The sequence below is a fragment of the Oryzias melastigma genome, linkage group LG19 (assembly GCF_002922805.2).
Source record: "Oryzias melastigma strain HK-1 linkage group LG19, ASM292280v2, whole genome shotgun sequence".
NCBI lineage: Eukaryota > Metazoa > Chordata > Actinopteri > Beloniformes > Adrianichthyidae > Oryzias > Oryzias melastigma.
The window spans coordinates 16,087,366-16,109,444 of record NC_050530.1 but is presented as its reverse complement, the minus strand read 5'-3'; the positions used below and the strand labels follow the sequence as shown (position 1 = coordinate 16,109,444).

At 40.2% G+C, this 22,079-nt stretch overlaps 1 protein-coding gene across 6 annotated transcripts in view; it reads left to right on the top strand.

Moving 5' to 3' along the window:
• wnk4a (WNK lysine deficient protein kinase 4a) overlaps nucleotides 1-22,079 on the top strand; it is a 49,760-nt gene that overhangs the window by 25,271 nt on the left and 2,410 nt on the right. For 5 of the 6 annotated variants that reach the window (XM_036217274.1, XM_036217273.1, XM_036217272.1 and 2 more), the window contains 13 exons: nucleotides 1,148-1,236; nucleotides 1,319-1,538; nucleotides 2,267-2,627; nucleotides 3,309-3,460; nucleotides 4,889-4,962; nucleotides 6,110-6,245; nucleotides 6,345-6,461; nucleotides 9,027-9,200; nucleotides 13,401-13,455; nucleotides 13,655-13,786; nucleotides 16,782-17,602; nucleotides 18,928-19,006; nucleotides 21,188-21,794. In XM_036217274.1, coding sequence (XP_036073167.1) covers nucleotides 1,148-1,236; nucleotides 1,319-1,538; nucleotides 2,267-2,627; nucleotides 3,309-3,460; nucleotides 4,889-4,962; nucleotides 6,110-6,245; nucleotides 6,345-6,461; nucleotides 9,027-9,200; nucleotides 13,401-13,455; nucleotides 13,655-13,786; nucleotides 16,782-17,602; nucleotides 18,928-19,006; nucleotides 21,188-21,794 — 3,017 coding nt within the window. The remainder of the gene's footprint in view (nucleotides 1-1,147; nucleotides 1,237-1,318; nucleotides 1,539-2,266; nucleotides 2,628-3,308; nucleotides 3,461-4,888; nucleotides 4,963-6,109; nucleotides 6,246-6,344; nucleotides 6,462-9,026; nucleotides 9,201-13,400; nucleotides 13,456-13,654; nucleotides 13,787-16,781; nucleotides 17,603-18,927; nucleotides 19,007-21,187; nucleotides 21,795-22,079) is intronic. The other variant, XM_036217275.1, reaches the window with a different exon arrangement.

The following is a 22,079-nucleotide window of genomic DNA, read 5'->3' as shown; positions in this document are numbered from 1 at the left end:
TTTGTAGGTTATAGAAAGCAGTAAGTTAGTGTGACATGTTTAAAGTGGATCTCTGTCTTTACTGGTAAATCATTTTGTTTGGGCGTTCGACCTGAAGTCATCCGGATGCGTCACTATAGTCAGGGCAAACATAGTTGCCTTTTTTTCTGTCCTATTGCTGATTTAAAAAATAAAACTATATTTTGCATTTGTTAGAAAAGCTTTTGTTTTATAAACTCCTTAGAAGCTGTAGCTTAATATTTATAAAGAATATTTATTTTTGAATGGAAAGATATTCACATATATGATAATGTATTACCTTTTTCACACTAAGAATAATTTTTTATGAAACGTGAGTTATTTTTTGAAGTAAGACGACTTGATCTCTAAGGCTCCGCCTTTCGCTCCTTGTGGGTGCCGCTCATTTCATGATGTCATCCCGGAGCTGGCCTCGGTGGAATTTCTCCATTTTGCCCACGAGAGCAAACAAATAGACATTTTTGCAAAGATGGATGTGCATATTGTGCATTTAAAATAAGAATGATTTTTTCGCCGCTAGCTCTGCGGAGAAAGTGAGCGTATTGTGTTGACCTGGGCGCGGTACCGACAGTAAGACCGCTTCCTGGAGGAGGCTGTTCTCATTTTGTGATGTCACAATGTGAGGATATAGTCGTTTTTGTGGATTTTTTTAATTCATTTATTTAATAGGGACACATAAAAATTGATTATTACATTAAAACAATCAGATGCATGTATCGCAGTGTTTATAGCCATAGGTAATTTGCAACACCTGTCCCTAGAAGAGCTTTAGCAGAAACCATAGATGAACAGTGAAAGAATAGCAAGAGTATCAGCGATTAAAAAAAAAAAAAAAAAAAAGATACTTAAAAGACGACTGAACAAAGCACTTCACATGAACACAGAATATTTACACAATGTAAGATTGAGAGTGCTGCTCCTGGATCAAAATAACACTTTTTTGTGAGGAATTACAAATCTAATACACTTAAAAACTCAAAAAAAAGTTGATGTTGCATGGTGTAAGCCCTTTAATGTTCTTAGTTTAATTTTTTGTTTGTTTGTTTTTCATGTCTTTTTCTCATTCTTTAAAAAAAAAATGAAAAGCTCCAGAACAAAATCTAAAATGTGCATTTTTATGTTTTTGCAGGGTAACAAACCAGACAGTTTCTACAAAGTCAAAGTCCCAGAACTCAAGGAGATCATTGAGGGATGCATACGCATGAACAAAGACGAAAGGTGAAAACCAAAGCATGCATAATTTGTTCACCTGTCCTATTCATGAAGCCTGTTCTCACATGGAGGCTGCTTCTGTCTGTAGGTACACCATTCCGGACCTTTTGGAACATCCCTTCTTCCAGGAGAACAATGGGGTTCATGTGGAGCTGGCTGAGGAGGACGACATGGTGAAATCTGGACTCAAGCTGTGGCTGCGTATTGACGATGCTAAAAAGCTTCACGGGAAGTACAAGGACAACAACGCCATTGAATTCCTCTTTGAGCTCTACAAAGACGTGCCTGAGGAGGTGGCTCAGGAGATGGTAAGCTGGCACGGACGATGTGACGTCAGCTGACCCAGTTTGAGTTAGCTTGAGTAATTGATTCCAGATCTGAGGAGATATTGAGGAGCCTCAGCCAACATTTGTTTTGTTTTTCTAATGCTTTGATGATGCTTTCATGCTAGTATCATCTTTGATTGCACTTCTGACATGACAGTTCAAGCATGTTTGTCTACTATAGTAAATTTAAAGAGAAGTTTGTGAAGGTCAACCTTTTTTTTTCATCACTGCTGGAAATCTGAGAGCGTGTCTCAGGAAGCAGCCAGAGTTATGTCTTTAATAATATAATAGCTCTCATGCTTGTTATGAAACAAGCTCTTGTTTCCTCCAGAGCCCTCCTCCGTCACCTTTCACCCAACCCTCCACGGAGGTCACTTTTAATGAAAATACTAACTACAATTCCCTACTTGTTTACAACTTTGGCAAATTTCATCAAGAGTAAAATTGGTACCGGTAGGGAACATGTAGTCCAGATGATCAGCCGTAATCTGACGTGTTGAGAGGCAGGTTTGGACTAAGTGCCAAACTTCCTGGACTGATGGTCTCTGGATGCGGCTGGAAGGACTGTGTGTCGCTCCTAAACAAATGCTGTTTGCATAAACACCTTTGGCGAAATTTGATGTCACAATTTGCGTGATCAGGTCGTAAAGTGCAACAGGCCTGCATGCTTTACCGTTGTACCCTGACCGATTCCTTGTTTTGTCATGCAGGTCGTGCTCGGCTTTGTGTGTGAGGCAGACTTCAAAATCGTGGCCAAGGCCATACGGGACCGAGTGACGGCCATCAAGAGGCAGAGGGACAAACTGAGGCGGCAGGCGGAAGAGAGGAAGAAGAAGCAAGCGCAGGAGGCTATTGAGGAGGAGCCAGAACCGCAGACTCCGTCGTGTAGAGTCGGGGATGTCGCTGGAACCAAGTCGCCCAGCTCAACCTTGTCACCTCTGGCCCCCAGCGTGTCTCCCGTCACCAGTTCTGCAGACTCAGGCGTCTGCTCCAACTTTCCTGCGGAGCCAGAAGAGCCGGAGGCGGATCAGCACTTCAACGCTCGCCACAACAGCCTGTCTTCTGCTAACTGTGAGCTCCCAATGAGACTTTTTTGCTATGCTCACACCGTCTTCGACAACACGCGATTCAGTGACCACTTATAATGAAAAGTCTATGTAAACGCTTGTTTTCGCTTCAAAGTATAAAACACGCAGTCACTGAACGCCGCTTTTAATTTGAAATTTCATTTAAATTTAAACGAAAAATCACTAAAATCAATATATAAATTTTAGAGACCAGGATGCTGTTGGTAAATATTGTACAACTACATTTAGTGAATGAATGATAAAACTGAGCAAAATTTGGTTAATCTTAATTTGTTTTAATAGTGTAATTTCATCAAGTTTGCAAAACTTTTAATTCATTTCTTTAATAAGCTTCTGGAAAAACACAACTATTCAGATCCTCTGTTGCATCTGAATGATTTTTGTGTGAAAAACTGAATTAATAATTTAATTTTATGGTGTGATGCAAGTGCCGTGGAAGAGTTACTTCATTTTTTACAGTTTTTAAATAGAATCTCTCTGAAAGAGCATCTGATTTTCTATTGGAGAATCAATCTGATCTGGTATTATGTCTGTTTGTGTGAATGCCACATCCCCCAGTTTGAGGTCATTCGTTGTTTGCAGGTCACGTGCGAACGTCTCATGTCGGTTGTTTCAGGTCACAGCTGGTCACAGTCTAAATAGCGTTTGTGCTTTGTTGAAACAGCTGACTGCGAGACGGACGGCGACCTGAGTTCCTCCTGTCTTCAGGATCCGCTGGAGGCCGGCAGCTTTAACTCGCCGGGAACCCCTCCCATGGCGTACGCCGGCACCCCAGCTGTAAACGGTCACCCCATCCCGGCCCTTCGCTTCCCCTCAGTAAGCAGCATCTTATTTTGTAAATTAAAGCTTAGATTGCAGGGTGGTGCTATAACATAGCAAAGACTCTTTCAGCAGAATTTCAACTAATTATAATTAATTAACTAACTTAAACAAAATGCACCTGTTATTTTGCATACTTAAGGACCCACTCTGATAAAAATTTGGCGTGATTATAAATTCCCACCATATTTTCTGTTTTGCATAATCTTTCCCAGAAGTCTTTTGATTATGATTTAGGCCAAAATCGTTTTTTAAGATATATTTTTAAGCTCTTTAGAAATACAATTCTGGATTGTGAGAGGGACTGTTGGCTCGGACAAACGCCGCCGGGAGCTCTGTTTGGGCTCTCACGTGCAAGCTCAAGCTAACATTAGCGGCACAAAAATAACATGGAGAAATATTGGATCAGTCCAGTCGTACAGTTTTGAGCCAGAGGCCAGCTCGGGGGAGGAAAATGGATCTAGTCGTGTACAAGTGGATGCCGTAGAAAAGAGAGGCTCATTAATTTGAGCTTTTTCGAGCATCCGATTTTCTGATTCAGCATTATTTAAATTAAAAAATACTCAGAAACGCAGTTTTAATCAAAAATTCTTCTTGTATTATAAGAAAAATTCTACAAAAGCATGTTAAATACACAAAAAATATGATTTTCATAAGAGAAGCTCTTTTAATGTGTTCTCATTTTTCTGATGATGGACGTAAAAACATAGAAAATACATAGAAAATTAAGCTCAGAATTGCATTTTCTTTATTAAATCATTGTGAATCAGGAGCAGACAAAAACATTTAAAAAATCTTAGTTGTGACATCACAAATACAGTGGGTGGGCCACTTGCTCCGCCCCATTCCGATGCATCCTCTTGTAGACGACTAGATCCATGTACGTCTTAACATTTTTGTTGTACCACTAATATACGCTTGAGGGCTTGAGGGGTCTTACGCTAGCAGGAGAGATAGAGCATGTAAACGGAGAACGCTCATCAATGTAGATGGGAAGTGGGGGTGGAGTTGAACGGTCCTGCCCACAACTCAGAACTGGAATTTCTGATGAACTACTGCTGCTCTGCAGAATCTATGTCCTAAAAATCGACACAGGTTTTTAAAATTTGGCTAAAACAGCATAATCGTAATTAAAAAAACACTGAAAACCATTTTAAGAAAGCTCATAAGATGATTGGAGTGGGTTTGTAAAAATATTTATTTTTATGTCTGAATTATACGTGTCTAAAGCAACATGTTTATTGTACTTGTGTTTATTTCTAAAGGTCAACAGATCAGCTATTTTAAAGAATATTTTGAATAATCAATTCCTTTAAAAAATATTGACCAATTAAATATAAGTTCTTTAGTTAGTTCAATTTAAATGTGATTTTAAAGAGATATTTGTTGCCCTATTTTGGCAGTGAAACTTCTGTTTGTGTACAGAGTATCGCAGTGTCCAGTAACACCGAACATGGCAACTCCGGGCCCCAAAGTGGCTTCAGCTCCCCCGTGGACAGGTAAAGTTCCGTCGCCTCCCCCCTCACTTTCGCCTCCCTGCTCCTCTTTCCTTCATCATCATCCACTGAACTCAGAGTTCCGCACTGTTTTCTCCGGTGTGATATCTGCGTATTATCACCAATCTCGAGGAAATATCTTTTAACTCCCGCTCCCTTCGCATCTGTGGGGCTGAAACAACAAGCTTGGGGGCAATCCTCTGTGTTTTTACTGCAGCCCAGCAGAGTAGACCCTTGCAGCTTTCGTTCAGAGCGTCTCAGATGTTGTGCAGGGCCTGTTTTCCATGTTAGGAATAGGGGCTTTACTCTCAGCATGTGAGATAGAAGTGGAGGAGTTAATGATGCCCATGTGTGCCTGTATATAGGACTTTAATTGTTGAAGTAGGAGGCGTTTATTTATTTAGTGATTTCTTGATTTTCTTTCACCTAAATTAAAAAAAAAGCTTCTTTTATTGATAAATTTGAACATTTTGCTTACTGAGTAAAGCTAAATTGGTGTTTATTGCGATGATCGTTAGCACATTCATTGTTTTCTTCGATCGTCGGACACTCGAGACTGTCTGACTCATCCATCTTGGCCCTGATAGAAATGTCAAGAGTGTTTGAGGATCACGTTGCTCAACAAGAGACGCAAAGGAAGAAAGGTAGAAAGGCAGATAAATTCCCTCACAGGACACTCGTGTGGTGTCACCGGTAATGCTTAAAAACACAAAATCTTTAACATGCTGTAACTTTTCAACTTTTAACACCATAATTCCAGTCGATTTTGAAGGAGAAAAACGGCGTGAGGCGTTTTTCTCCTTCAAAATCGACTGGAATTATGGTGTTAATGGTTGAAAGTTACAGTAAATCAAAGAACTTAAACACTGGTGTTAAAGGGTTAAGTTACCTTTGAGGTTGAAGTTTCTATATAGAGATGTGGGGAAGCTTTAAAATAAAATGTTGGAAGTTGGGGGGAGGCGGCTGAATCTGTAACCACAGAGACCCAGGAGACACAATTATCCGAACCAGAGCTTTTTATAAAAATGTGCTAAATGTTTCCCTATTCCCTGAAATCCTCAGAGCATACTTGCCTACATGGATGCTTTTACTTTGAAATTCCTTTCGCTGATAAATAAAAATGTCTAACTAGGATTAAAATATTTTGCAGCTATGCCTCCGATGTGACTTCCGGCTTGAGTGATGGCTACGAGGGCCTGTCAGAGAAAAACGAGAAAACAGCTGCGAGGCGAACAGCTGGGAAGCTGTTTCGGAGGAGGGCGCGCTCCAGGCTGCGGATCACGGGGGTACGACAAACACCTTGTTTACAGCTCCATAATAACCTGTTTACTGCCGGCTCAGAAGTATTTTATATTTTATATGAAAACAGTTTTTGTTTTTTTTAGCTGTCTGACAAAGTGGACCGAGTGGTCGAGTGTCAGCTGCAGACCTACAACGACAAGATGGTGACCTTCAAGTTCGATCTGGATGGAGATAACCCAGACGACATCGCCGCCGTCATGGTGAGTCAAGGAAACGCTCCAAACTTGAAATGCAGCTTCTCTTGTTTGCTTTGCACTCATTTACTTGACATTTTGAACCGCTGCGAGATCAAACTGATGTCAAGAGAGTTGAATGTCAGCAGTTTAAACTCGGAGACCTTTCTGTTCACAATTAACAGTCATGTGTTAATGACAGTACAGCAGGAAGTTCTCTCGTTCGTTTGTCCCTGAGCAACAATCAGCTCCATTCAGATCACAGAGAATTGATTTGTGTTATTGGTTCAATTTTAGACCTCAAGTTTTATTGTTCCAAATGTTTGTAGGTAAACCTTTAAAAAGATTGTTTTGAATTTGATTTGACTGCAGCACTAGATAACAGAGAATCATGCACTGAAGAATGAATATAGGGTTTTAAAAAGACTCTTAAATGCCAGATTTGTGCCTTTTTTTTACATCTGATGCAAACAGAAGAGGATTAGGGCCACAGAGAAAGCATTCTGGCATTCTGATTTTAATCTCAGATTTCTGATTTTAATATTAGGTTTATGATTTTAATTTCAGAATTCTGATTTAAATCTCAGATTTCTGACTTTAATCTCAGATTTCTGATTTTAATCTCAGATTTCTCACTTTATTTTAAGAATTCTGACTCTAATCTCAGATTTCTGACTTTTCACAGAATTCTGACTTTAATCTCAGATTTTTTACTTTAACCTCCGAATTCTGATTTTAATTTGAGAATTCGGACTTTAATCTGAGAATTCTGATTTTAATTTCAGAATTTTGACATTAATCTAAGATTTCTGATTTTAATTTCAGAATTCTGATTTAAATCTCAGATTTCTGACTTTAATCTCAGATTTCTGATTTTAATCTCAGATTTCTCACTTTATTTTAAGAATTCTGACTTTAATCTCAGATTTCTCACTTTATTTTAAGAATTCTGACTTTAATCTCAGATTTCTGACTTTTTCACAGATTTCTGACTTTAATCTCAGAATTCTAAATTTAATCTCAATTTTGTTACTTTAATCTGATCATTTTGATTTTAATCTGAGAATTCTAACTTTAATCTGAGAATTCTGATTTTAATTTCAGCATTTTGACGTTAATCTCAAATTTCTGATTTTTTACAGACTTCTTATTTTAATCTCAAAATTCTGACATTAATCTCAGATTTCTGACTTTAATCTCATTTGACTTTAATTTTTAAACATTAATGTTTTAAAAAAACATTTTATTTAGTAAAATTCACCTTCTCAGTGCTTGTAACTTCATCTTTGTCTAAAAACACTCAGCAGAGATGATCAATCTTCATTATGTCGTTGTGTTATGTTGTGTCTTAATTATATCAGAAGCAGAATGTGTTTTTCTTGCATCTTTTTCCCTGAAGTAAACATGTTTACAATTTGGTTCTAGATTTGAACTCTTTCAAATGTTGTTTACCATTAGGTTAGTTTTTAAAGGAAGTTTTTAGTATTAGTGCTCACATGAAGAGAATAGTAAAATCACATTTTGATGTGGAAATATAGAGGAGGAAGTAAACAGTTTAGCCCTTGATGATTTTGTGTGTCTGTCATATGAAAAAAAATGGCAGTCTGTCATCGTAATGGTATATTCCTTTAAACAGTGAAAATATCAACTTTATTTAAATTCATTTGTGTTTTTTATTGAGAGAAACAAGTATTTGATAGGAGTTCTGCTAATCAATCTGTCACCTGAAATGAAGACTCCAAATTCTCCAACATGGGAAAGACTAAGAAACCACAAAAAACGTCTGACCTCTGTGCTGATGATATAATCCACAAAACACTGAGAGATTAAATACTGATTCTCTCAACAAAACTCAAATATGTGTCTATGAACTCTTTAAAGTGGATTTCTTGAGCTTTGTAACAGGTTAAAACTCCCTTAAAACCTCAAAAATCTTTTGTCCAACTCCTCATGTTGAATGATAAGTTCTTCAAATTGCTTTATCAAAACTGTAGCTCCGCATTTCAGCTTTACTTTTATGTCCGTTCTAAAAATATTGCCCAACTCAGTCCGTATTTGTGTTTGTCAGCATGTGCTGCAAGTGTTTCCATGAAGGCCTGGAGGCTGCACGTGAGCAGGGAGTGAAGAGTGCGCACCGGCACTTTTTGTTCAGCGAGTGCGCCGTTTCCTTGACTCTGAAACACAGCGAGCTTTTGTTTAGCGTGCATAGGCACAGCGGGGGCACCTGGCATCACAACACTCCTGCGGTTCTCAGTCTGCCGCGTTAAATGAAGAGAACTGTGCCACGCTGTCTGGAAAAGATCACCGCACCCCGACAATTTACAGCACAACTGCACTAATAAGATGACTTCAAGCTATGTTGTGTATTTACTGTAGGGATTTTTCAATGTGAAAAGCAACTTTCTCTTACTAAAACGCCATACCATAACACCCCCACCTCCATGTTGTCACCCAATTCTGTACAAACATAAACTTTGGCCTTTAGTGTTTGTGTCTGCACCTAAAAATGTACATGGAAAACATGAAATTGTCCTAATATTCCACCTTAAATCCATCTGTGATCGAGTGCTCTCTCCACCTTTTGACCTCCAGATCCACAATGAATTCCTCCTGCCGTCTGAGAAGGAGGGCTTCATCCACCGCATGGGCGACATCATCAAGCGAGCCGAGGCGCTCATGTCCAAAGAGAAGCTGCCTCACATCAGCGCTCACCGCCTGGCCCAGGCCGCCTTACATGGTGGTGTCAACTCACTGTCGTCCTCGCAGGTCAGCAGCTTCCGGTCAACATTTGTTTTTGAGTAATTCTGGTGTCCTGAAGTCCTGATATTTCCTGTTGTTCTTTTAGCCTTCAGTCGTATTCCTTTCATCTAGAACACGCTGTGACTAAAAGCAGCAATGACATAAAACCATGTGAGCTGTGGGAACAGAACCGCCACATTTTTCACATCTATTTGTTCCCGTTTCTGCAAATCCTTTCCAGTGTTCAAAACAAAGTGAACTTTCCTGCACAGCTGTCAACAGAGACTGGATAAAATCTTCTATGCTCAGATTAATTAATCCTTTATGAAATTTGCTTCTGTGAAACTGTGAAGTGATGCTCCAGGATGGGAGGTCTTATTAGAGAGAGGGGGAGGAGCTAATACTTTATTAGACACGGTTTGTTCACTTAAAGATAAGAAGGGACTGTTCTGCTAGATTGTTTACCACTTTATAGAGGACAAAGTATTCTTGAGATGATGGGAGACGATAGAGAGGAGAGCCGTCTGTGCATTGATGCGGGGCAATGAGCGATCACGAGCGTTAACCCTCAGATTCCAAGTTTTTGCGTTGCTTTGATGGCCGTGTTGGGTAATATTTAAAAGTATGTTGAGGAGAAAAATCACCACTGCCCAAAATAAAAAAAAATTTAAAAAATTACCAGCAAGAAACTACAAATAACAAAAACAAAATGTGTCGAAGTCGAGGCCTGGGGGCCGGATCCGGCCCTCCAGATCATTTTATTTTATTATTAATTGTCTGATATTATCTTGTGCTTATTTCCTACTTGTATAATTTTGACAAAAATATTTTTACAGAGAGTAAAATATTGAAAGTTATTTAAGGTTTAAGTTGATTTATTCTGGAATAATATTCCTGCCAGTTTTTATTCAGTTATGTTAAAAAGTTATGTTTTTAAAGTTTTAAAAATTTAGTTTTAGTGTGTTCAATAAATGTTTATACTGTTCAACCCATGACCTAAGATGGATTTTGACCCCCTGTGCGATTGAGTTTAACACTCCTGACTTATATTGTGGCCAAACAGGGAAGTTGGAGGCTGACTCCGCCCACAGCTGAAATGTAAAAATCCAGTCAGTGGGGCGGGGCTGGGGAACAGGACTGTTATCATTACTGGAGCTGCAGAATCATGACGTTGGACATCTGAAATGACGTAGGACTTAAATGGTTTGACCAATCCAGATATTCAAATTTAATACCTCAATTCATCCTGTAGGGGGCAGCACAAATACGTTTTTTTTTTTTAGAATGAAACAAGTTTATTTTAAATTGGTCAAAAAAATTGGCACTGCCCAGCAGACAGGACGTTTAAAGCCCCATTTATAGAGGTCAGTAGCCAAAAAATGTTAATTTAAGGTTTAGTTACTCTTTAAAGACCCACTGATTAAAAAAGGTGTTTTAGGTTTTTTTTTTTTTTTCATTTTTTTAACAATGATTGAGCTTAAAATTACATTTCTGAGAATTGTTTTAATATAAATTGTTTTTATCAGGGGTCGATAACAATTTTTGGTTGCAGTTGTGATGTCACAACTACAAAGGGTGGACCACAAGCTCCGCCCTAGTTTGATGCAACAACTTATAGACGATTAAATCCATGTATTTACAAAACTGCTTGTCTGCATAGCTCAAATTTTACTTGCCTTTTTTGTTGCACCGGTAATGTTTGGTTGGGGCTGTGAGAGGCTGTATGCTAGCAGGAGAGCCTGTCAGCAGAAAGCTTTCAACAATGGGAAGGAGGAGCCTACAGTCCGGCCCACAACTTAGAGGTGAATTTTTAATGAACCCGTTTTGCTCAGCAGAAACATATTTCCTGTAAAACAAAGTTTTTGACAAAGAATGCCATAATCACAAATAAAAGATCATTTTTACAATAGATCAAAAGATGATCAGTGGGACTTTAAAGCAGCACCACTTAAAAAAGCCATTTTCATGCACAGTGTAAACTCCAGTCAACCTTTTCAAGAAATTAAATTTGATTAAATTGCTAGATTAAAACCTCGAGTTACTAAGACTTTTGAGGCAGATCAGATATTTTCAAAGAAAATCAAAAACTTTGGCCCTCTGGTGACTCCATTTAGCACTCCTTAGCTATTTAGGAGCCATACATTCTCCCAGGAGTCAGGAGGGCTCCTCCATGGTCTAAAACACTTCTCTGGAATGTGCCAATGAAGCATCTTGACAACAATGCACAGACTACTTGAACAGTCTAATGGTGCTTCAGAGCAATAACTCTCCTCTTAACATTTCACAGATGACTAAACTCTAACAAAGTATAAATGTCAGCCTAAATGAATCGTTAGCTCGTTAGCCTAAAATGATGACTATAGAGGAGGCCTAGAACATAATAGACATCCTGGACACGTTTAAAAAGCCCTTCACGACTACAAAACACAGAACGGGTTAGAGGAAAAGCCATTCAAACTCCAGCGTTGTTACAGGAAGATAGATTTGGACTTCATGACCGGAATTCCCTAAATCCAAGCTTTAGCTCTTCTTTTTCACAGTTTTGCATTGATTTTCCTTTTAAAGTCCCACTCTGATCATCTTTTGATCTATTTTAAAAGTGTTTCTAGTGTTTTTGCTTTTATAAATATGATAAGCCATCTTTCGCCAGAATATAATACCTGTGTTGTTTTTTAGGACATAGAGCGGCAGGATTAATTTAAAAATTCTCCATTGAGTTGCGGGCGCGACCTTTGACATTTTTTTTGTCTGCTCCTGATTCACAACTATTTGAATAAAAAAACAGAGATTCAGCTTTCATCACAATTTTCTATATACATGTCCCCCATCATCAGAAAAAAGGCCACAAGAACATGTTAAAAACACAATTCTCATCAGAGTGGGTCTTTAAAGAGGAATTAGGGAATATTATCTGGAATTAGTGTTTGTTGACATTTTAGACTGTTGAGGTAACTCAGAATAAACCTTGGATTGATTCAAGACCTCCACTGATTCCCTGAGAGTCAAATAAAAAGTTCCCCATAAATCTCTGAAAAACAAGAAATGCTTTGTGTTAAATTGAATACAACCACAAAATCTTTGTGTACTTTTGACAAGTTTACATTTGCTTATTATACGATAACGATGACGCCATAAATTGTGAAAATGTTGGCTTATCTGCAGCAAAACCTTCAGTGATGGAGGTTTGGAGAAGTTCACCCGAAGGCTGTAAACTAAGTGCAAAACAAAATATCGCATACCAGATAAGATATGGAGGTTTACGGATACAACAGGGATAAACAAAGCCTTAAAGTTGCAGGTTAGACAGTCATATTATAGGATTCAAGGATTTGAGGATCTTTGTCGTCATTTCACCACAGGGTGAAATGAAAGTTGTGGTCCCAGGCCAGCCATTTTCAGAACAAGTAAAAATATCAGTATGAGAAAAGAATGAATAAATACAAATCCTATGGAATATTGTTAATAAAAAAACACAAAATAAAAAACCATTGATGCAATGTAAAAAGATATGTTGGTCCCTGCAGGATGAAATAATTTTACAGTAAAAAGCCACAATAATTTGTGAATTACTTGGAAATTGAACCATCAGTTTTGGTGAAAGAAAATTGTCGGGTTTTTGTAATTTCTCCAAAAATATTTGCAATTTTTGGGCAAACCATTCATGAGATTACAATGATGAGTTCCATCCGTTGACCGTACAAGACATGTGGCTTGAATGACTCCTCCCCCCACGTATTCCAAACAGGAAATACTCGCTGGTTATAAGAAACCAAAATCCCATTGACTTCAATAGAGAAATAATTTGTCAGAATAACCATTCATACTTTTTTTTTTTTTACAATTTTTTTAAGTTGCTAGAAGCCCCTCCCTTCTTTTCCAGTGTGAACACCACTGGGCTAAACGTGCCTTCAAGAAGCTCCGTTTAGCGCGTTCTTGAACGTGCATCACATCCCAGTGTGTCTGTAGCTTTCTACTGCCATCGCTCCCATCCTATAACATTTAAAACTGAACCATCATCACTGTGAACATTTTTAGATTTCAACTTTCCTTCTGTGCAGATGATCAAACGATTGTGATTTAATTTAGTGCCGTAGCTGCTTCACGCCATAATCAGATGGTGAAGGAACTCGTTGTGTAGCATATAAATGAACCGTGCACAAATTCAATCTTGGCACATCATGAAGTGATTCCTATTAAAAGTGATTTATTTCTTTGATATTTTTGCAGCCTAATCTCCACAGTCACACGCTGCCTCGAACACACTCGTCCTCCTCTCTCCCCGGTAAGTTTCTTATCTCACCTCATTAGCATAACTTTAGAGGAAATGAACTCCTCCCACCTTTGCCTCTAAATGTTTCATGTCCATTCACTAAGATATATTAACTTTCATTTCAAACCTCTTTTTTCTTGCTGCATGATGGATGCTCATGTTTTAACCTGTGCATGGTGGCCTGCTCATGCATGTGTGTGTCTCGTCTTAGACTACAGTATGGCCGGCTCCTGTGTAGGACTGCATGACTCTCCCTCTTGCTCTAACGGAGAACTCTTCGGTGCAGACATTACTTCACCTGGGAGACCTCTTTTGCGCTCACAGTCTTTCCATAACACTCCAGGTAAACGGACCCCCAGTTCTCCCTCTGGTCTCCACATGAAGAGGCCTACCATTGTTTAATGTTTAGGCACACAGAAAAATTGTTACAGTCTTTTTGGCAAAGAATGAGTCAAAACTACCTCATAAATGCACACAGCTCCCCTCCTAAGTACCCATTCCCGATATTGTTCAGACGTTCGTATGGCGCCATTCGCCGTCCCCACACCTCAAAGCTTTCGTCTGTGTCTGCCTTGCAGCAGAGCCTCTTGGGTAATTACCTCACCTGAGGAGCGCTCTCTGGCTGAATGCTGTCGCTGTGAAGTAGTGCAGCAGTCAGCAACACCTGTCTGCCAACAAACTCAAACAACAACAACAACTCCAGCAGAATTTCCAAGAATGTGTCCTTTCAGCCGAACTGTGCCTCCCTACGGGGGGGGGGTACCTTTAAAAGGCTCTTTAAAATATCTGTCAAAGTTCGTCCTGAATATCCTCATCCCCTCTTGTCGTGTGTTCCCTCTGCTGGATATCTAATTCCACGGTTGCTTTCGCAATACTTCGTGGCCACCTGCCACCATTAAAAAGTGTTGCCTAACTCGTGTCTTTGAGCTTGAAAAAGTAGAGGCTGGTTTGCATCATCAGCAGGAGGAGGTGAAGTCTGTAACTGAGGCTCCATTGTTGAGCCTTTCTAAACAGTTTCCTGAGAAAAAAAGAGAAAAGATGTGGAGAAGTCAGCTTCTTCAACCACACAATTAGAGCCGAGAAGCTGCAAACGCACACGTGTGTTCCATTTGTACGCCACTGAACTGGCATTGATGAAAGCCCCGCTTGCTAGGTTAAATATCTCCTGCAGACATTTCAGCTCAGGGAACAAATGTTCAAGCTTTCTGCTGTGATTACAGTCGGATGCTGCTTTCAGGAGAACATCTTGGTTTGATACACAAAATCTCAGTTTATGATTTGAGAAAAGCTTGTTGCTCCATTTAACGCTATCGCCACGACTGTCCTTACGGGCGAGCGAATAATGGACAAACCTGTTCGCGGGTTACTCGCATGACATCTTAGGAGAGTTGATCCCTCTGTGATCCCGTAGAACAAAAATGTTCACGTACATTTTTGTCTACGACATGCTGAGAGCTACAGGTTGTAGCAATCACAAACACAAGTAGGAGTGATGCAGGTACGTCACAAGGATTTTTCATTTTTTTAACCTTCCCCGCTAATCCTGAAGCCCATAACTGATGTTCAAGTGAGAAGTGTGCTCCTTTGAGGGCTTTGGGCTTTGTACCTGAGGGCCGATTTCCTCAGGCACTGGGTCTACGATGTGGTTGCATCCGCGTTGCATCTGCATTGCATCTGCGTTGTATCTGCGTCGCATCTACCTTAAGTTGAGTGTGCATTGTGTTGCATTGCGTCTGCGTTGGGTCTGCGTTGGGTCTGTATTGCGTCTGCGTTGGGTCTGCCTTGGGTCTGTATTGCGTCTGCGTTGGGTCTGTATTGTGTCTGCGTTCCATCTGCGTTGCATCTACCTTAAGTTGTATTGCATTGCGTCTGTATTGTGTCTGCGTTGCATCTGCGTTGCATCTACCTTGCTTTACATTGCGTTTGCGTTGAGTGTGCGTTGCATCTACCTTGAGTTGCATTGCGTCTGCATTGCATTGTGTCTGCGTTGCATTACGTCAAAGTTTTGTTTTATCTGCATTACGTTGCGTCTATATTGCATTTTTTCCTTAGTTTCTTTAACGTTGCATTGCATCTGCATTCTGTTGTGTCTACATTGCTTTGGGTCTGTGTTGCAGCTGCGTTCCGTTGCATCTATATTGCGTTGCGTCTGCATTGGATCTGCATTGCATCTGTTTAGCATTGTGTCTGTGTTGCATTTGGTCAAAGTTTCGTTTTGTCTGTATTACGTTGCGTCTACATTGTGTTGCTCCTGAGTTTCTTTTACATTGCATTGCATCTGCATTCTGTTGTGTCTAACGTTGCTTTGGGTCTGTGCTGCGTCTGCGTTCCATTACGTCTACATTGCATTTCATCTATGGTGCATTACTCCTGAGTTTCTTTTACATTACATTGCATTTGCGTCCCGTTATGTCTATGTTGAACTGAGTCTGTATTGCATCTGCGCTCCGTTGCATTTATGTTGAATTGCATCTGCGTTCTGTTGCGTCTACACTGTGTTGCGACTGTGTTGCCTCTGCGTTGTATTCGTGTCTATATTATGTTGTGTCTGGGCTGTGTCTGCGTTTCTTTGCATTGCATCTACATTGCATTCCGTCTACGTTGCGTTCCCTCAAATAGAACGTTCATTATTCCATCGGAATGTTTACGTCGCCTCCATCACGTCTACATCTGTCGTCCTTTCCTCGCATGAGTTCTATTTACAGTCCTTTGACGCGTCAATTTCACGGCAAAAAGCGGGAAAAACTGAAAACACGTCCAGGTTTCAAAATAAAACTTTAGTTTTGCTTTAAAATAAAACTTTATGAAATGTTATTTTTTATTCAAGATGACGTGCCCTCATAATTACGAACGTTATCACCATGGATAACATCGTCATCCAAAAATGGACGACGAGAGTTTAATTTTGAAAGTACAAAAATATAACATAATTTATGACACAAAACATGTATTTTACAAGAACTCAGAGAGGAAGGAGAGGACATGGAGCCTGATTGCCAAAGTTTTGGATGTTGATGACACAGGGGTGGCAGGAAGCCAGCGGCGAGAGGGGAGACAATGTGAACTAACTGATGGTCATGAGACGGACTCCCTACACAATGTAAGGGAAACCCATCGCAGACGGACCAGTGTCTATTAGAAATGAGGAAATTAGAATAAGAGTGTAGCGCAAGGTCAATCTGCCACTCCATTCTACAACCCACTTGAGTCCAGACAACCCAAAATGACCCATATTTGTCAACACCCCCCCAATACATGTGAAAATAAGAAATAAAAATGTGTCATCTATAATTGCTCAAATGTTTTGATGCTGCAGCTTGATTGTGTTTCTTCTCCAGGTTCTCCTCTCCACCATCAGCGACACCACCGTCCCACGTCTCTCCTGCCTCCTCACCAACAATACCACATGCCCTTCATGGGCCACACTCACTTCCCATTCCCATATCCCAGATCTCCAGGTTCTCCCAAGCCAGCAGGGATGCACCACCCTCTCACCCGGGTGGCCAGCAGTCCAACATTCCCCTCTGTGCCCTCCCCAACCCCCAGCTCCCCCAGCCCACTGAATGACACCCCAAGCCCCACCAACGAAAATCTCTCCATGTCCCCAACGACCCCTCAGCACTCCACCATGTGGCCCCCCCACACACAGCCCTTGTTTTCCTTGGCAAACGTCATCTCCATGGCCATGAGCATGGCTCAGTCCTTCATCCCACCTGCAAACCTCCCCAACCAGGGGTTTCCATCCCATCCAGGCTTCCACCCCCACATAACAGACCATATGGGTCATCCCTCGGGATACCCCCACATGTACCCACAGCACTACCAAACTCCACCGACTGAGGTCCCCTACCCATCAATGGGAATCCCAGCTCAGGGCATGCATCACAACTCAGAGGATGGAGTTGGTTTTCATGGCAATTACTCGCAGTGGATGCATCCCGTCACCCCACCTTCCATGCCTTCCACCCCTCCACAGTCCACTTTGGAGCCTTTGGAGCAGATCCGACTCTCTAGTGTTCTGAGCCCTTCCCAGGAGGACAACCGCGGTGCGCCACGCTCCGCCCTCATCCAACCCCAGCCTCAGAACAGAGCAGAAATGGGAAAACAAAGTTCCTCGTCAGATTTTTCTCCTTCCCCCCCATTGAGCCCACTCAGAACCGTGAGTTATTATTGCAATTCATTCTGAATGATTGAAATATTAAAGCCAAAATAAAGAATTATTCTACAGTCATCATAAAATAAATCAGATTTAAAGTACATACGTTTTGGTCTGATCTTGCAAAATGTAAAACTCTCAGGTTCTAGGACATAGTTTCTGCAGAGCGGCAGGAGTTCATTAGAAATTCTTGTCTGAGTTGTGGACGGGATTGTTCGCACAGAGCAACCCCGCCCCCCTTCCCCTCCCTATTGCTGAAACCTGAAATCTCGCTTACAGCATTTATTTCATTTAGATTCTCAACAATTTAAATAAAGAGATACTTTTGAGCTTCATTTTCTTTATATATTTCCTCTATCCAGGGGCGGGGCTACAGGGGGGCAGAAAAGAGTGTTGCCCAACCCCCACTTGCCCTCTAATTTTTAAGTCATATTTAAGTAGAAACTTCTTTAAGCAAAATGACAACAGCAAAATTTTTTTAGGTGAAATTCTTAAAACAGTTTGAAATCGTATTTTTGATGTATATTTTCTGCCTCCATCATTAGAAAAATCCCACAAGAACAAGTTAAAAACTAGAGCTGGGTTAATAAAATTGATTAATCCATCTCAATTGATCTAAACTTAATAGATCAATAATGGATCAAAAAAAGTAGAAATCGATTTAAGGTATAAAACTAAAGTCCGCTAGCTTGATGCTAATGTTTAATGAAATTTTCCATAGGACGGCTAATGCTAACGCTCGGTCGACGTAAATTATGAATATTTTTTTTCAAAATCTTTTAAGGAAACATTTTTTTTCTCATACTTTCTTCTTCTTCTGGAATAAGGTGTACGTCTATTGTGTGATCGCCACCTAGTGGCCAAACTGAAACGCCCTCCAGGAGATGCAGAACAATTGATGGAGCTTCTCCCTTTGAGAATCCATGTGACATCGTATGATATTAACAATCTCATTACTTTACTAATACATTTTACAGTATTTGATTAATATGAAAATCTTCAAAACATATATAGATTATTAATCTATTTCTAAACAAATGGGTCTAAATGTATAAACTCAAAATTGAATCGAATTGAATTGAATTGAATTGAGTGGATCAAAAGAATCAAAAATAATCTGAATCAAATCAATCCAGGCTCTGGTGAGTCAAGTCGAATCGATTCTGGAACTATTACTGATGTCCAGCCCTATTAAAAACAATAAAAACACCATTTTTATTGGACTAATGTCAAAGACTTTGTTTGAGTTGAGCAAAACCAAGCCTTAGTGCTGAATCAACCACATTTCATCAGACTGTTATTAACAGTTTTCCTCTCCTCCTGTCTAGTCATCACCCATCGCTGGTCAGTTACGCCCGTCTGGTCCTGAGATGAACGATAGCGCTCCAAAACTCAAAGCTTCTTCTGGTAAGAACTTATGAAACGTTTTTTAGCCAAGGAAAAAGACAAATCATGTGGTGTTTATGTTTGCAGCCCAAACAAAACCACACACACTTATGTGGTTCCTCCCAAACTCACTCTTCCTTTCTTTACAAGTCTGATGCATCAGTCATGGATAATGTACTTTTTGAGCTGTTTTCAGCTTCTTCTGTGTCTCTCTGTGGATGTAATAACCTATTAATGGTGTCCCTGGAGCTATTGCGTAATGTTCCTTTTCAATTTGAACACAAACGTTGGTTTGATTACAGCCCAGCCCACCGGCGACGACCAATCAGAGCGCTTCTGTGCTCGTTGAAGCCTCCACTCCCACATCCACACCTGTCAGCGTTTAAACCCCTCCTCGAAATCCCACTTACTTTCAACAGAGCCTCTCTGTTTTAATGGGCACAGACTGACGCATGTCGTGCTGTAGAAGGACGCTCAGTGGGCAGACGGAGGCACTGCACACGTGGAAACCTCCAAACCATCTGCAGATGTGGCTTTGGTGGTGCCGTAGCTAATGTGGTTGTAATTAATGAACACGTTTTACGAAGTTTACAGGAAAAAGATGTGGCTTATATTCTTTTAAGTAGCTCGTAATTTTACTGAAACAATGGAGGAGTTGAGTAAAAAATACTTGATACATTTAAATTGTGATATGTTAAGGTGCAGGAAAACAGACAAGAAAAGTCAAAAAGTTTTAGCCAACTATAGTTCTAGACATTAATTGATCAAGTAAAAATGTTTTTTCTCCAAAAAAGAATTCATTCTTTTAATTCTTCTGAAAATATACTAAAATACTTGTATATAATGTAGATAGTTGCTATAAATAGATGCCTTTTTTTAAAATACTTCTTAATATTTTTTTATAAAATTGATTTCATACACATGTTTATACACTGGTCAGAAGGTTAAATTGTGATTGACTTAGAGTACAATAAGATAAATAAAAGCTTGAAGGTGAGAAACTGGTTAAGCCGGTGCAGAACTTTGCATTTATCCGTATATCGCACTATTTCACTTTAGGAGGAGGGATGATCATGATATGGGCTTCTATTCTATTCTTCTATTCTGTACTTGACTCCACCATTTTCTTCTTTTACTTTGAGTCCATAATCATTTTTATTTCATAACCTGTTGAGAAATGGTTGCAAATGTTTTCAACCCGATACAAAATTGTGTTGCTGTTAGCAACACAATTATCATCAGAAATGCATGCAAAATATATATTTAACCAAATTTTCATGAGCAGTGATAGTTAACAACTATTCTTAAAGACGCACTCCAGTCATCTTTAGAGGTATTTTTAAAGTGTTCCCAGTGTTTTTTTAAATTACGATTATGCCGTTTTTTTGGTGAAATAAAAAAAAAATTGTTTCTGCGTGAGTGGCAGGAGTTTATTAGAAAGAAGCAAGCCCGCCCCCTTTAACCTCCACGTTGCTTAAAGCTCAGAGCAGCGAGCTTGTGGCCCACTCAGTGTATTTTTTATGCAACAAAAACACAATCTTTTTCGAATTGTGTTTTTTTCACTGATTCACAGCAATTTGAATAAAGAAATATCCAGAAATACAATTTTTAGCTTATTTTCTTCATATATATATCCTCCATCATCAGAAAAATGCATCAAGAATATGTTGAAACACCGTTTTTATTGCAATAAGTCTTTAATTCCTTACTTATGGCAACATTTTTAGTCCTGTCTGTTTATGAGATAAGAAATCTTCTTCTAGAACTCTTTAACTATTTTTTGTTGCTCAATTTAAGACATATTTGCTGGACTGAATGATATTTCAGGGGCGTGATGTAGTGATTAGCGCTGTCGCCTCACAGTCAGAAGGCCCAGCTGAGTTCTTTCTGTGTGGAGTTCACATTTTCCAGGAACTACAGCTTCCTCCCACTGTCCAAAAACATGCTTCATAGGTCTAAATTATTCTTAGTGGTCTCTAGTGGATTGTTTAGCCCTGCGACAGATCTGCGCCCTGTCCTGGGCATACACTGCCTTTACCTGATAGCTGGGATAGGCTCCAGCAACACTGTGACCCTGAAAGGGATTCATCGAATTTAGATAGTAAAATAAAATAATGGAATTAATTTAACTGTTTTTACTCTCATGGTTTTGGGGCAAATTTAACAGCGTATGAAACGTTACCTCTTGTTTTTGCACCCCAGAGGTCCAGCGGACACCAGTGAAAGTTGGACGATTCCAGGTCACTCCGAGCGTGGACGTCTCTGAGCCTGACACACCTGTAGATGCTGCACCCGGCGCGCCACAGCCGGCAAAGAGCCACAGCCTCCAGACGGAGAGCAGCACGGAGACCCAGGGAGAGTCTACAGCCAACAACCTCAACGCCTCACCTCCCCAACCACTCCCACTCAGAGCATCCACAGGCCTTCTCCAGGAGATAGACGGCAAGACTGGGTGGAGCGTGAGCCAGGAGCAGCACCAGCAGGACAGAGACGAGGAAGGGGATGAGGAAGAGGAGGAGGAGGCTGAGCAGGAAGTCGTTGGAGAGCGGCTGAGGACGAGGAAGAGGAACCGTCGGCGGGCCTACAGCCTCAGCCTGATGGGGACGTCTGCAGACAGCGGGCTGTCGGTGACCGCCGCCGAAATGGACAGCCGGCTGTGGGACGGGACGTCAGGGAGTCCACAGTTCACCAACGCCCTGCACAATCTATGGATGACGACGTACAACCGCAGCACCCCCTACATCAGCAGTGATGACTCGGACAGTGACAACGAGGAAATTATGGAGGAGCTTCAGGAACTGAGAGAAAAGTGAGTCGAAAATGTTGTAATGTCCCAAAAACGTCTGTTTTATGGTATATAAAGAGGCGCTCAAATGTTTTAATTCTCTTTTCTTTGATTTAGCTTGTTTTGGTTTTGATTTTAATTTAGGAATTTCAAAGCTGGAATAAATGTAACCCTGATTGGATTGGAAGTTGTTGAGGAAGAATAGTTGAATCTTTTTACAGCTTTTTGAAATATTTTTTCTTTTACAAGAACTAATTGGTTTTTTTTTTTTGCCAAAAGGAAAAAAAAGTTTTTGGCACATATCAGAAA